This window comes from Nelusetta ayraudi, unplaced genomic scaffold, assembly GCF_046127955.1.
Source record: "Nelusetta ayraudi isolate G7.1 ecotype Tasmania unplaced genomic scaffold, CSIRO-AGI_Nayr_v1 ptg000039l, whole genome shotgun sequence".
Classification (NCBI taxonomy): Eukaryota; Metazoa; Chordata; class Actinopteri; order Tetraodontiformes; family Monacanthidae; genus Nelusetta; species Nelusetta ayraudi.
The window spans coordinates 837,525-851,570 of record NW_027466089.1 but is presented as its reverse complement, the minus strand read 5'-3'; the positions used below and the strand labels follow the sequence as shown (position 1 = coordinate 851,570).

Below are 14,046 nucleotides of genomic sequence, written 5' to 3'. Positions count from 1 at the left end.
GTGCCAGACTCGCCCCTCTCCTCAGCCCTCCTCAGCCGTCCCAGTCAGGCCCTGGCTGGGTTTTGTCTTGGCGGCCGCGCAGACTGCACAGTGGCGCAGCTGCGCGTCCGCGCTTCACACACACACACACGCACACACACACACACACACACACACACACACACACACACAGAGACAGACACACGTAAAAACAAAACAGGGCTCGTGGAAACAAAACACACACACACACACAGTGGAGGTCTGTATGTTCCTAATTACTCCACTGACATGGAAACGCAAAAAAAAAAAAAAGAAAAGAAAAGTAGAAAGCATCTGCTTCTCCCCTCCTCGCTCACATGGCACCACGACGTGGGCTTTTTTTCTTTTTTTTTAATAGAGGGGAAGAATGAGAGGGGTGGGTTGGGTGGAGGAGTGGGTGGGTGGGGTTGGGGGCAATTTAGCACAAACCATCTGTCTACTGTATTGAGGTGATGCATCTGTTATGCCGAGGCCCAAACTGTAACGCTGGAGCGGATTTTTCCCGATGCATGGAGGCACCTGCAACAAGGTCACATGTCGCATTACATCACTTTTTTTTTCTTTTTTTTTTACACCCCTTTGCCTTTTTGTGGATGTTTTCACTCCCGGAAGAACTAGAAACAACACACACACGCACACACACACACACAGAGTAATGTGCACTCCATACCTCCCTACATCTGTGGCTCGTTGCGTCGCGAGCGTTGGTTGTCATTTTCCGAGCTTAATGAGAAGGAGCCACCGCTGTACATTATAATGTTACACGCGTCTGCCGCTGCCTGAGCCGTTTAACAACCCCAAAGGAAAGAAGAAAAATGTTACGCTTATGTCCCAGTGTCTTATTTATGATGTTCAATCAGCTGTTTGCGGGCTGAAAAACATCCTCCGTACACGTCACCGTCTCATTATGTTCTTCTGGCCCGTTAGGTTTTTTTTTTTTTGTTTTTTTTTTTGCAAAATCAAACATTAGCTACACATTAGTCCCAGCTAGAACAAAATCCCTCTTTAAATATTAAATATTCAGTGTTTTTGTGCCATCAAATATTCAGCGGCCTCCATTTGAAAAAAGGGGGCTGCAACAGTGGTCAGGCCGGGAGGGAAAGTGAAGCGGAGTGCAGTGCGGTTGGTTTCGTCAGGTTTGCTGAGTGAGGAAGGGGGGAAGGAAGTGGATTTATGGATGGATGGATGGATGGATGGATGGATGGATAGATGGACGCCACTGCCCTTTGTTTTCCCTCCCCGCCGCTGCCTGTTTAAGTGGCAGGCGCTGCGCTCCCTGCAGCCAGTGGGCCGCGGCCGAGTCAACAGAGTGGCCCCGTATCTGCGGCTCTCTCTGCATTAATGTCCCCCGAGGGCCAGCGCCTGAACTCGGCCCTGTTCAGATGCAGGCCGAGGCCAGGATAGACCCCCCCCCCCCTTCCCCCCTGCTCCCCTCACCGCCACCGCTCCTCCATCTCTCCATCCATTATGCAGCAATTCATCCCGGCCGGCCGCAGCCCTCACGTCTCTACGTTCACCCCGTGAATTTGCTTCCCCCTCGCCGTCCCGCTTCACTCCTGGTTCTGCCGCCGCGGCCGCCGCGCACTCACTCATTCATGCAGCCAATCAGCCGTGAACTGGGCAGTCAGCGGTGGCCGGGCCGGGCCGGGCGCTCACGCACACACATGCAGGACACATAAAAACCGCCAGCAGTGCAACTCTGTTGTTTGAAGTGATAGACTGAATCGAGTTTTAATTGAATTTAGATACATCTTCATATTTGCTGACAATCATTACACAAGATATTTACAGTCATTATGAAATATTACAATTGGAATTTACAGAAACTTTGTACAAAATATGCCTGACTTCAATGCCTGGATTGTGGGGTCCTTGTTTATTCGTTTCTGGAGAACAAAACGACGACCCAAAAGTCACTGGTGTCTGGAAGTGCCTTAGTTTCAGCAAGTAGATGCTTTTAGAGTCCGTTAAAAAGAAAGAAAAGAGAGAAAAGTCCCAAAAGTACAGAGTCAGCAAAGCTGTGAATTGTGTTTTTTTTTTCATTTTTTTTTTCCTCAGTTAAATTGATCTTTTTCATTTTTTTTGACTGAATAGAATATTTCATCTGTAATTCAACAGCAAAAACAACAGAGACCCATTTAAATAGAATAAATCCATAATATTTACACAATAATGAGAGTATTGGTTTATAAAAATGAATCATCTCTTTTTCTTTAAACATGATTTATGTCTATCTACAGGTTTTCAGAACAGAAACCTAATCACAATGAAACGCGTCATACTTCTATCATTCAATTCTACTCATAATGATGATTGTGGATTGCCATATTTATGCAGCAACTCTGGTTGCGATGAATCTCAGCTCATCAATCAGCAAAGTTCACACACCAGCTCGAGTCGTGTTAAAGCCATTCCCCGCCTTCTGAAGCTCTTCACAACATGGCAGAAAGTACGGAAGAGTCAAATGTTCTCTTGGTGGGTGGTGGGGGGTGGGGTGGCGGGGGTGGGGTGGGGTGGGGGGTGGGGGGGCAATAAATAAATAAATAATTCACACACAGCGAGATGGACTCGGTTCTGTCAGCACAGCAAAAAGCGTAAACATAAAAGCATCACAATCTCACTCTTTCAGCGCATAATATGAACAGAAAAAAAAAAAAACAACAACAACGAAAAACAAAACAAAAAGAAAAAAACCCTGAAGGAACCTTTTTCAGTTCTGCCTTGGCACCACGAACGCACCGCAGGGTTGTCCAGAGGAGAAAAAAAAGCACTTCCTGCTGTCCACCTGATGTCCTCCAGCGACGCTCAAACCATCACCCCCCGGGTGGGCCCACCAAAGCCAAAGCTGCGCAACTGACAGACTAAAACCTCTACTAGTAAAATGAAAAAATACTTTTGCGTCTGGAGTCGCCCTTAGGACTGAGATGCAAATGAAATCAAACGTAAGCATGCGTTCATAAAGGATGTTTTTGATATACAGTAATTATAGGAAAATAGACTATCAAGGAATGACTTCCTTTTAAAATCATTTTTAAAGCTTTCCTGGATGCAGACAGCTCGGCTACGAAGTAAATAGATACTAAACAAAACAAATCCTTAAAGTATATGCAAACACAAGCATAAATATTTGATCCACAGAGAGTAAGCTACGAATGACAAATATTAGTGATATATTGAAAATCTGGAACAGGCACCATTTCTGTCTCTCTCATACTTGTTTGTTTTTTTTTTTTTTTTAATCCAGTGTTTGTCAGTCGTTGTTAAGGTGTTTCCCAAATACTAAAAGAGTCACTGCTGACTGAAGTGTTGGGTGCTGCTGCAGTCCATCCAAGAGTCTTTTGCATTCTGCTCATTTGTCCCCCCCCACCCTCCCCCTTTAAACGAACCAGCTCGAAAAAAGTTGGTGCACCGTTGGTCGCTCATTCTGTCTCTCACTCTCTCTCTCTCTCTCTCTCTGGTCACGCCATCTCTCTCTCTCTCTCTCTCTCTCTCACACCTCTCTCTAATGCCACACTCCCCACCCCCCAGAACCCTTCCCCCTCCCCCCTTTTTTTGAGAGCCCGTCTCAAGGTTGGCCACCAGGCGCCGCCCGCCTTTTAATGGACGTAGTAGAGCCAGTAGACGACGTTGAAGAAGGAGAAGACGGTGGGGAAGATCATCCTGGACCACTTGTCGATAGAGTTCACGTCGGACAGGTCGGGGATGTTCACCTTGAGCTGGGAGGCCCGTCTCCGTAGGCGCGACTTCTTCTGGGCGTGGCGCTCCAAGGCGCTGTGGCCATAGTTCTGGCGGGCCATGGCGGCTCTGCGGTACTGCAGCGTCGAGGTGTCGTAGGCCAGCATGGTGTTGCGGGGATCGCCCGGCGCTCCCAGGCCCCGGGACAGATCCCCGGCGCCACCCATCTCGTTCTTCATCTCCAGGGTGCTGAACAGGATGTTATCGTCGGGGGTCATCTGTGTAATGGGGGGAGGAGGGGGGTGCAACAACAGGCGGAGCCATGAGAAGTTACTGCTATAGAGAAATGCGAGTGTGGTTTTCAAAGTCAGTCTATTTAAGTGATTATTAAGGAAAAATATAGCATTCAAATGGTGAAATAAATCAAGCTCAGCTAATGAAAGAATTGACTGTGTCAAAAAAGTACTGATGAAGTGTCAGAATGGGTGATGCAAATGAGCCAAAACTGTGTTGCTTACAGTGAATTAAATATTCAAAGCGCTAGCTAAACACTAGGTAAAAAAAATAATAATTATTGATCATCATCATTTAATCAATATCTGAGTGATAGTACCAGCACAACACTATGGGGTAACATTCCCGGAAAGAGCACAAACACACTCCACAAAAACTAACTCTCATGGAGAAATCTTCGTTGTCATCTCAGAATTTCAACCAGGACATGGTTAAAATTCTGTCGATTCACAAGACAAACTGAAAGGAACACAAAGGAAAAAAAAAAAAAAGGAACTACGACAAGAAACCGATAAAAGGAAAAGAGAAAGCAAAAAAAGGAACAAAAAGAAAAGGTGACAGGAGAAGGTTGAGAGAAATAGTAAGGACTTTTGCAAAGATGGAGGAGAGGTAGGCCAAAAAGGTTTCGGGGGCAGGTCAGGAAAGAAGTTGCGGGAAGTGGATTCGGATCGACAATTCTTCATCCATAGCCTGACTTCTGAGGACCAAAAAACGTCTCTATAATCCAATCCTGTCCCGTCGTAAAATGGAGCTGCTTTGTTTTGTCTAAGTCACTTTGAAGCGCAGCCACTTAGTTGGCACTATTCATCAAACAGCAAATGATCACATTCACTTATCTGGCAATCCTTGTTTTTGTTGTTGCTTTCTCTTTTTTTTCTTTTTTTTTCTTTTTACAGATTACTTAATGTAGTAGCGAGAGAGCCACAAAGTAGCACTGAGAATTGGCAGTGTTGGGAGTCTAAATGGAAATATCTTTCGAGAAGCTACTGATCTTTTCTTCCCTCTGCCGGATTTGTCGTTTGTCATACATTTAGACGAGCGGCCCGAGTTAAGATTAAATTAATGCCTGCAGAAATCAAATGGCTGAGCCATGTTTGTCAGGAAAATGCATGAAGAGCAAACCAAGAGAGGGGGGAAAAAACACAATGGTGGGAGTGATGATCAAAGTTGCCTTAAACGTCTACTGAAATCAAAGAAATGCACAAAAACTACAGCATTTTCCTCTGATCGGGATTGATTCAGATTGAATGACATTGTTAGTTTTGACTTTCAAAACCTCCAGTACCTTATTTCTTTGCTCGCCTAGTCCTAATGCGGCATCGTCCACAAAGATGGGATCCCACATCGAGTCATACGCGTCAATTTCCCTCTGTTTCATTCTGGCATACAGAGCATCATCTCTCTGAACTACATTTCCCACCAGCCACTGCAAGCATACAAAATCAGCACTGTTACTTGGGGGAAATCGTAGCTTGCCACACTCAGAAGGAAAGGGTGTTTTTACTTAGATATTCTTTTCTTTTCTTATGTTACAGTTGCTCCTGCTAATGCTAGCAGCTAAGTAGCAGCTGTGTTTAAAGGGGGAAGACTTTGGCACCACAGCCAGAGATTTTTTCCAAGGCGCCTCCGCCCTTTGAGAGACAGAAACATGGAGATAAAGCATAAGCCAATTGCTGCTTCTGCATTCACTCGTTCAGATCCTAATCTACAGGAATAAAGGTGATAACAACAAGGCTACACCATAAGAGAAACGGAGAGCTAGAGCAGGAGTACAGAGCAACTGGTTAGGGACATCAAGCATTGATTGATCGACAGCATCACATTGACCTTAATAGCAGAAGAAGTCATTTCCTCCCAAACAGATAGAGACACAGACATCAACTGACAGCACAGACTCTGCAGCGGGGAGGTCGGACCGCGCGCGCACCTTGTTGGGGTCGGGTCTGAGTTTCTCATTGTTGGCCGTGGCCGCCTTCTCGGCCGCCTTCTTCTGCCGCTGAGGGCCTTGGCCGAAGAAGATGTAGTTGACGAAGGCGTACTCCAGCAGGGCCAGGAAGACAAACACAAAGCAGCCCATCAGGTACATGTCAATAGCCTTGACGTAGGGGATCTTTGGGAGCGTCTCTCGCAAGTGGGTGTTGATGGTGGTCATGGTCAGCACCGTGGTGATTCCTGAGTCCCGCAGGTCACATGTTCAAAGAGAAAGTGTTGAGAAACAGCAAAAATCTTGACATACATTTGTGCAAAAAAAACAAACACGTTAAACATGAGGACATCACAAGCTCACAACATCACAGGTTTATCTCAAGTAGGCATCAAGGAAGTAATTTTCAAAAAATGTGACAGGCATTCGTGATAGGAAACAAGATCCTCGCCTTAGTATCATTATCAAGATGACATTTGCGGCTCTTAAAAAAACGCATGAATCACACATGGCGGAATGTCAACAGCAGAATTAATGGAAAACGAAACGGCCTCCAGTCACAGCAGCAGTTTGTGTTTAGTCGTAACTAGCAAATAGCATGATGAATATTTTGGCTAGAACGGACATTGTGTTTACGTCCTAGTGTGCTAGGATTAGTGTTCAGCCACTGTACGCTAACACTGTATGCTAACATGCACGCTAAGACACCCATGCATACAATTACACATACATTTTTCCCCGCACTGCCTGTTATATATCCTGACTCCAGTGCATTTGAGCAGAGACGTCACAATGGTTACAATGTTTTCTTGACTGACATCAAGGATAAAAAAAACTTTCTTTTGATATTTCGCAATCTGCCAACTCCCAATTGAAAAGTGAATCTCTGCAATCTGCGATCTTGCTTTTTGAACGGGCTTGCCCTACTTGTTATACCGGATCAGGTGCTCATCTCTAACGGACAAGGCTGCACCGGGAAGAGTGGCATTGATGTTTCTCGTGTACGTGAATTTGTATTTATAGCAAACACACGGGCACGAGAGAACGTGAACCCGTTTGGATGAAAAGATCCCTGCAGGCCACCTGAGGCTGGGAGACTGTGAGTGCGCTTCATGCGGGTTACATTAACCTCCAATTATGTATTCAAATGGACAGGGAGCATACTGTGGGCAATATCAAAGAGCCACACACTGTCACTGTAAACATCTGCTATTAGTCACAGCACGATTCACCTGCTTCCCCCCCCAACCCCGCCCTCCACTCCCCTTTGCGCATTGTGTTTGATACATTAGTCATCTGCATGCACAATCTGCATTTGGTCAGATTCACACGTATTATAAATAACCCAGCAGCCGGCAGTGTCACCGTGGCACGGAGAGTCGCGCGCTCGCTCGCAGCGTCCTCGGGACGCGCCGGGCGCAGGCGGATCTTTAAATCATGTTACCCTCTAAAAGCACCGTCTGGGGCCCCGGCGAGTGTCCCACTCCACAAAACAAATGTGTGACAAGAGCAACGGGCACAGAAGTTCAGAGCCATTTCCTGCGCCGCGCGGCTCCGTGTGGGAGCTTTTATTTTAGCGTCAACGGCGCTTTGACACTGGAGCGAAAAACATTAACTCTAATGCTTAAGGTGCACCGAAGCAAACGCTGCCACCTTTTGCTCCGGCGGTTATCCCGACGCAAATCCGTCACTTCCGACGCGCACGCTTGCGACCGACGGCAAACAGACAGACAGACAGACAGACAGGGAGGGAGGGAGGCAGGCAGGCAGGCAGGCAGGGAGGAAGACGAGCACGCTTCAAGGTCGAACTGCAGCGCTTCTCGCTCGGCATGAGTCATGCATATAGTCATCTCCAAACAACAGACATTTAGCCAGGCAGCCTATCACACAGTGTTATCACTCACATGCTCCAAGCTAACGAGCGGGTAAAAAAAAAAAAAAAAAAAAAACAGAGATAGGAAAACGTAGAGGCTGCGGAAATAGAGTCGACGGAGACAGAGGCATCATGACACACGCTGGGATAACGTATAGACCCGGAGCAAGTCTACATGTATGTTAAACGGCTCCCTTTTTCTGCTCTGTAATCACTCATGCTGCTGCGGGATATCTCCCAGGGCCTACCCAGGGCCACTCTGGCAGCCGAGGCATCGTAGTTGATCCAGAAGGAGACCCAGGACAGGATGGTAATCAGGATGGAGGGCATGTACGTCTGCAGGATGAAGTAGCCGATGTTCCTCTTCAGCTTGAAGCTGAGGGACAGACGGGGGTAAGAACCTGGAGGAAGGGGAGAGGAAGAGGTGAGGGGAAGCTGGACGTCCGCCGTAGGCCTTCTGGCCGCCGCCGCCGCATACCGGTGGAGAAGACCACGTTCTTGGAGATGAGCTTGTAGTCGACGATGGAGAACTGCGGCAGCTCTATCCGTTCCACGCCGGACACGGCGCCGTCTCCGCCTCGCCAGTAAAACTCGATATCGTCTGTGGTGTAGCCATCTGAGAGGGAGGACAAAGACAAAAAAAAAAAAAGGCTCTCATGTTATATCGTCCATTTAGCCCAGTCGAAATAAAGCAGTAATATATTTATAGCATAAATATACTCAGTAGTTTTGTACATTTAGATACTCCTTTCCAAGTGTGATCAGATTATGAGAACACTGTGAAACCGACTACAAAGACAACAAATTGGAAATGCGTGTGCAGCAATCCTATTAGACACTTTGGCCAATGTTACCCAAGAAGTTGTTTGCCAGAAACGTCTGCAGGCCAATGGCCGAAACTTTGAGCACCTCATGCAATCGCAGAGGCCGAAGGTTACTTTGTCTTAATCTTGTGATATCGGAGTAAACTTGGAATAGAAATATTTCTGGAAGTCTTTCCTTTCCTGATGTGTGTACACGTGATTTCTTTTCTCACTGAATATGAATCTATATAAAATCGATAGTATTTGCAGTTGGCCCGTGACACAAACTGAGGGCAGCCATCTTCCAGCTCTGACTCCACTTGTCTGCCTCACGTTGGAAAAACGGAGGCAGTGACCTATTCAGACGTGATGAATAATTCAACTGCGAGGCTCTGATTTTTTTTTTATATTTATTTATTTTTAAATTAACACATATTCTGGCATTCAAGGTAGGAGTCAGCGGTGGTGCCCATGCCTCTTTTTTCTTTTTTTTTTGGGTGCTGTCAGGCCTCTCTCTCGCTCCACCCAGGGGCTTCTTCTTCTCTCACGGCAGACATTTTGACCGGACTGCTGCTGCTGCTGCTGCTGCTGCTGCTGATGCTGCTGCTAAAAATATCAATTGTGGCTGCGTTCTTAACGAACCCACGCGCACGACAGCGGGATTCTAAAAACCACCTTTCACGCCATCCTTCCTTCCAACACGTCAGCTGCTGGAATCCTGGGATGTCAGCTTGGTTAAGGGGTAAACAAATAGCGCCAATGTGGCTTTGCAGTTGTAAACATGTTTTTTTTTTTTGGGGGGGGGGGTTTGTTCAGGTGTCTTGTTTACACAAGTATGTCGTTTGCATATTAAAAGTAGGTCACCTGCTGAGGCAACAGGGCAGCGTAGCTATTTATCACAAAAGATAGCAGCAACTCAGCATGTTGTGTGAAACACAGCGTAATTTTTTTTTATTTAAGATCAGATAAGAAATTTCTATAATTACAGCAGCAGAGTGGATAGCAACCCACTTTATAAACACTGTAAACAAGTAATATAGAAAGTATGCGTGAACCGCAATTTAAAATTTTAATTTGCAGTATTCCTTTAAATTAAAGTCTGTCGATTTTTTTTTTTGAGCAGTTTCAAAATCAGAGCAGAAATAACACACACGGCACGCCTAGCTGTGTGATACATGCTAACCCTCCCTCCCTGAACCTTCCGGAACTTTCATTAGCCTCCCCACACCTGTTAGGACCACGTTATCTCATTATTTGCCAGTCAAAAGGGATTAGCCGGTTATCACGTTCACGTTTATTTGTTGTACACGTTTTTTTTTTTTTATATATATATATATATTCTCCTTGGAGTCACGGCTGCAGATAAAGCTAAGCTCTCACCTTCACCACTGTTTTATTAACATCCGGCCGGCGGCCCGGCGTCACCCCAATCAGCCGAGTCCATTACGCTGCTGCTCTTACGAGCGGCCTGGACGGGCTCGACCGTCACGGAACTACTGCTGACTGACCCTGACTGCGGCTTCTGTCCCGTTGCATCAGAGGGATTCTTTTTTTTTTTTTTTCGGAAAAACAAAGATGTCATTCCGGGGGGTTGTCAGCTACACCCAAATATATATATATATGTATATATATATGTATACAGTGAGTTACAGAGAGAGACGAGAGCGTCTGTAAATGTCAAGTGTTAGAAAGGTGCAAATCAATTATTCCTCCGCGCAGGCCGGCCGTGTGGGAGCGGTGGCCTCGGCAGCCATGGCAGATGTGCCTGTGCCGGGGGGGCGGGGGGGGTTCTGTGGGATTTTTTTAATTTTTTTTAAAGACTGGTGCGTGTTAAAAATGCATCAAGTTTATCAAGGGAAGCGAGAGTTCTCTGGGCTCATTAGCTTGAATAAAATAGCACGCTCTGGCACGAGGCGATTCCCGCCGTTCAAATCATTGCCAGTTAATCCATATGAGAGCAGATACTGCCTGCTGATCAAAACTGGAGCCATGTATGCGTGTGTGTGTGTGTGTGTGCGTGTGCGTGTGTTTCTGTTTCTGTGTGTGTGTGTGAGAGAGAGAGAGAGAGAGAGAGGGATTGAGGCAGGGTGAAACAGAAAAAGACAGAAAGAAGGAGTGCGTGTGCGTGTGCGTGTGTGCATGTGTGTGCGTGTGTGCGTGTGTGCGTGTGTGCGTGTGTGCGTGTGTGTGTGTTCCGTACTGGGCCGGCTCTGAAAGAGAGGAGAGGGAGGAAGCTGCGAGTGCTGGAGTGATGGAGGGGGAGATAAAAAGGACGGGAGAGAAGAGGGTGAACGTGCATGAAAGCGTGCGTGTGTGTGTGTGCGTGCACCGGGGGGGGGGGGGAGGGGATGAGAGACGGAAAAGGAGGGGGAGGAGGGTGGAGGAGGGATGGTGCGCTGAGCATAATGGGAGAGGAGCAGCGAGGGAGGCGGGCGGTTCTGACCCGCGCTGTTTTTGCTGCTCGCCGCCAAAACGCTGGCGGCGCCGAAGCGCTCTGATCAAACCCGGGACGACCGACTTGAGCCCCGCGCCGTATCCCAGACCCAGAGTCCCCCTCCCCCCACTCTCCCTCTCTCTCTCTCTCTCTCTCTCTCTCCGGGGACCCGGGTAAACCACGCAGCAGAGGAACCTGGACTTTGCCTTGCGCGGCCCCCCTCCCACCACCAGCAGCCCTTCTTCTCTCCCCCCCGACACTCCACAACCACCTGGATCACGCAGCATCACCGCTAGCACACACACACACACACACACACACGCACACACACACACGCACGCACACGCACACACACGAAAAGAGTGAGAAGTGCTTTTTGAACACTGTACAAACAGCGTGGCGGCGCCTCCACTATCAGCAAATCCCTAAAACACTGGACCTAATCAGGCGCCTCCACGCCTTGGGAAGCCACTGCGCTTGGAATTGACTTAATTAGGCTGGATGTTATCAGTCAGTGAGCCATTAGTGATGTTCCTCTCCTCGATGCCTATCTCCCCAATATCTCATCAGCCTTTCTCAGCATTTTACATGCAGCCTCATCAGCGCTCATCCTACCTTTCCGCCAGCCGGCTGCCATATGTGCGCAGGATCCTTTCCTTCCTTTCTTTCCATTCTTTTCCTTTCTTTCCTCTCCTTTCCTTCCTCTCCTTTCCTTCCTCTCCTTTCTTTCCTCTCCTTTCCTTTCCTTCCTTTCTTTTCTTTCCTTTCCTCTCCTTTCCTTTCATTTCCTCTCCTCTACTTTCCTTTCCTTTTTTCCTTTCCTTTCCTTTCCTCTCATCTCCTTTCTTTTTCTTTCCTTTCTTTTCCTTTCTTCTCCTCACATTTTCTTCCTTTCCTTTACTTCCCTTCTTTCCTTTCCTGTTCTTCCTTTCCTTCCCTCTATTTCCTTCCTTTCTTCCCTTCCCTTCCCTTCCCTTTGCTCTCCTTTCCTTCCCTTCTTTCCTTTCCTTTGCTCTCCTTTCCTTCCCTTCTTTCCTTTTCCATCTTTTCCTTCCTTCCTTACGACATCGTCTCGGTGTGGGTGTGGGAGCAGCAGCAGTACTTACAGCTCTCGATCTCCAGGGTGCAGTTTTGCTCGTCCAGAGGGTAGCGCCGCAGGTCCATCATGCAGGCTGCAGTGGTGGTGATTCTGCACGCAGAGCGGGATCGGGGGGGCGGGGGGGTTGGGGAGGGAGAAGGAAAACAACAGAGGATTCATCAGAGGGAGGGAAACCAACGTCGTTCCCTTTGACCTTCACTGTAGACCTTCGCCGCGAATCTCAATGAAGAGAAGTGGCTGACGCGTGAGATTGAGACGGGAAAATAGAAGCGGCACAGGTAAAGTGGCAGGTGTGTGTGTGTGTGTGTGTGTGTGTGTGTGTGCGTGTGCGTGTGTGCGTGTGTGCACGCCGCTTCAAGACCCGAGGTGTTCAGAGATGCTGGTTCTGCAGAACTCGCTTGTAACCAGAGCTCCTGTTGGTCCCTCCGTGGTCTCCAACCAGTGTGTCCACCATGACCTCTGACCCCTGACATCAACGAGGCAACTTCCTCCACGCGACTGCGACCTCACTGGATATTTTCTGCTTTCGGGGGTCCGTTCTCTGTCAACCCTGGAGACTGAGGTTGAGAGGTTGTGATGTTGGTGCTCAGACCTGCGGCCACCAACGACCACGTTCACCACGTCCAAGGTCACTGAAGCCGCCTTTTCTTAAAACTAAAGCGGTTATTGTCATCATACAGTTGTTATGCTGTGAATTGTAAAGGGAAACTGCCAGACTGGACTGGAGGGTTCGTTGCGATCCGCTGCGACCGAGCCGTACGCAACCCACAAACGCAGCAACCAGCAACAAATAGAAACAAATACAGTCAGGTCCATAAATATTGCATCATGGACACAATTCTCATCTATTTGACTCTAAACATCACCACAATGCATTTGAAATGAAAGGAACAAGATGTGCTTTAACCGCAGTATATTTATGGACCTGACTGTATAGTGAGAAAGAGACCTTTTCCCTCGAGCACATTGCAACGTACATTTCAATATAAAAGCCTTTCATTTTGTTGTATGAAACCATGGGGCTGCTTTCATTATCATTATTATTATCATTGTTGTTATTTCTGTCCCGTTGGTAAACAGCAGAGGTCATCCTCTGGTCACAGACTAGTGTAATAAAGTGTGAGGCGGCGGCGGTGGCGGCGGTGGCGGCGGCGGCGGCGGCGACCCACAGGTTCACTCGGAGCGGCGGACTTCCTGTCGACACGCGAAGGCGAGTCGGCGAGGGATGAGACGGAACGGCCCCCGCCGCGCCAGAACCCCCGAGGCCGTCTGAGGAAGACCGGACGCGCGCTTTAACCGTGCAGGGGCCACGGCTGAGGCATCTCGGGCAACCTCAGCCCACGACACAGGCACACACACACACACACAGGCACACACACAAACACAAACACAGTGCACTCGCATGTGCACGCGGCTTAATATAAACCTGATCGCATCGTGCAAACATTAACGATAATAGCAGCCTGTGGGAAAATTCACAGTATATATCAAAGTATCTGCCGTGACCTTGGGTTTCCCTTGTCACAGCCGCTAAGCGTCAAGGTTCTTTTTCTTTCCTTTTTTTTTTTTTTTTTTTTTCGCTTCGGAGATCCACTCAGTCTTGGCTGAACGAGGAAACGTCTCCACTTATTTAGTATCACCGGATCAGAAACAGAGCGAGGCAAAGCTCGGTGATTATCACGTTTTTCCTGTACTGATCTGAACTCGATTGATTTGACAAAATTTTCACCAGGAAAGTGCAGCCGTAAACTCCTTTATAACAGAATTGTAAACGTCTACACCATAGCTGTCAAACTCTGGCCCGTGGGCCATATTTGGCCCGCAGTGTCATTATATTTGGCCCGCGAGGGAACATAAAATCACTACTGGAGCCGGCCCGCCGGCATTATACAGCACATGTACGGCTAATACTACAAATCCCAGAAT

At 47.7% G+C, this 14,046-nt stretch overlaps 1 protein-coding gene across 2 annotated transcripts in view; it reads right to left on the bottom strand.

The window, feature by feature from the left end:
* Positions 1-1,720: 1,720 nt before the first annotated feature.
* The window catches only part of gabrb2a (gamma-aminobutyric acid type A receptor subunit beta2a), a 35,363-nt gene continuing 23,037 nt past the window's right edge, over positions 1,721-14,046 (bottom strand). The window contains exons 5-10 of one of the 2 annotated variants that reach the window (XM_076032887.1): positions 12,128-12,210; positions 8,263-8,400; positions 8,033-8,185; positions 5,915-6,159; positions 5,273-5,413; positions 1,721-3,971 (exon numbers count right to left, since the gene is read on the bottom strand). In XM_076032887.1, coding sequence (XP_075889002.1) covers positions 3,615-3,971; positions 5,273-5,413; positions 5,915-6,159; positions 8,033-8,185; positions 8,263-8,400; positions 12,128-12,210 — 1,117 coding nt within the window. In that variant the 3' untranslated portion in view covers positions 1,721-3,614. The remainder of the gene's footprint in view (positions 3,972-5,272; positions 5,414-5,914; positions 6,160-8,032; positions 8,186-8,262; positions 8,401-12,127; positions 12,211-14,046) is intronic. The other variant, XM_076032888.1, reaches the window with a different exon arrangement.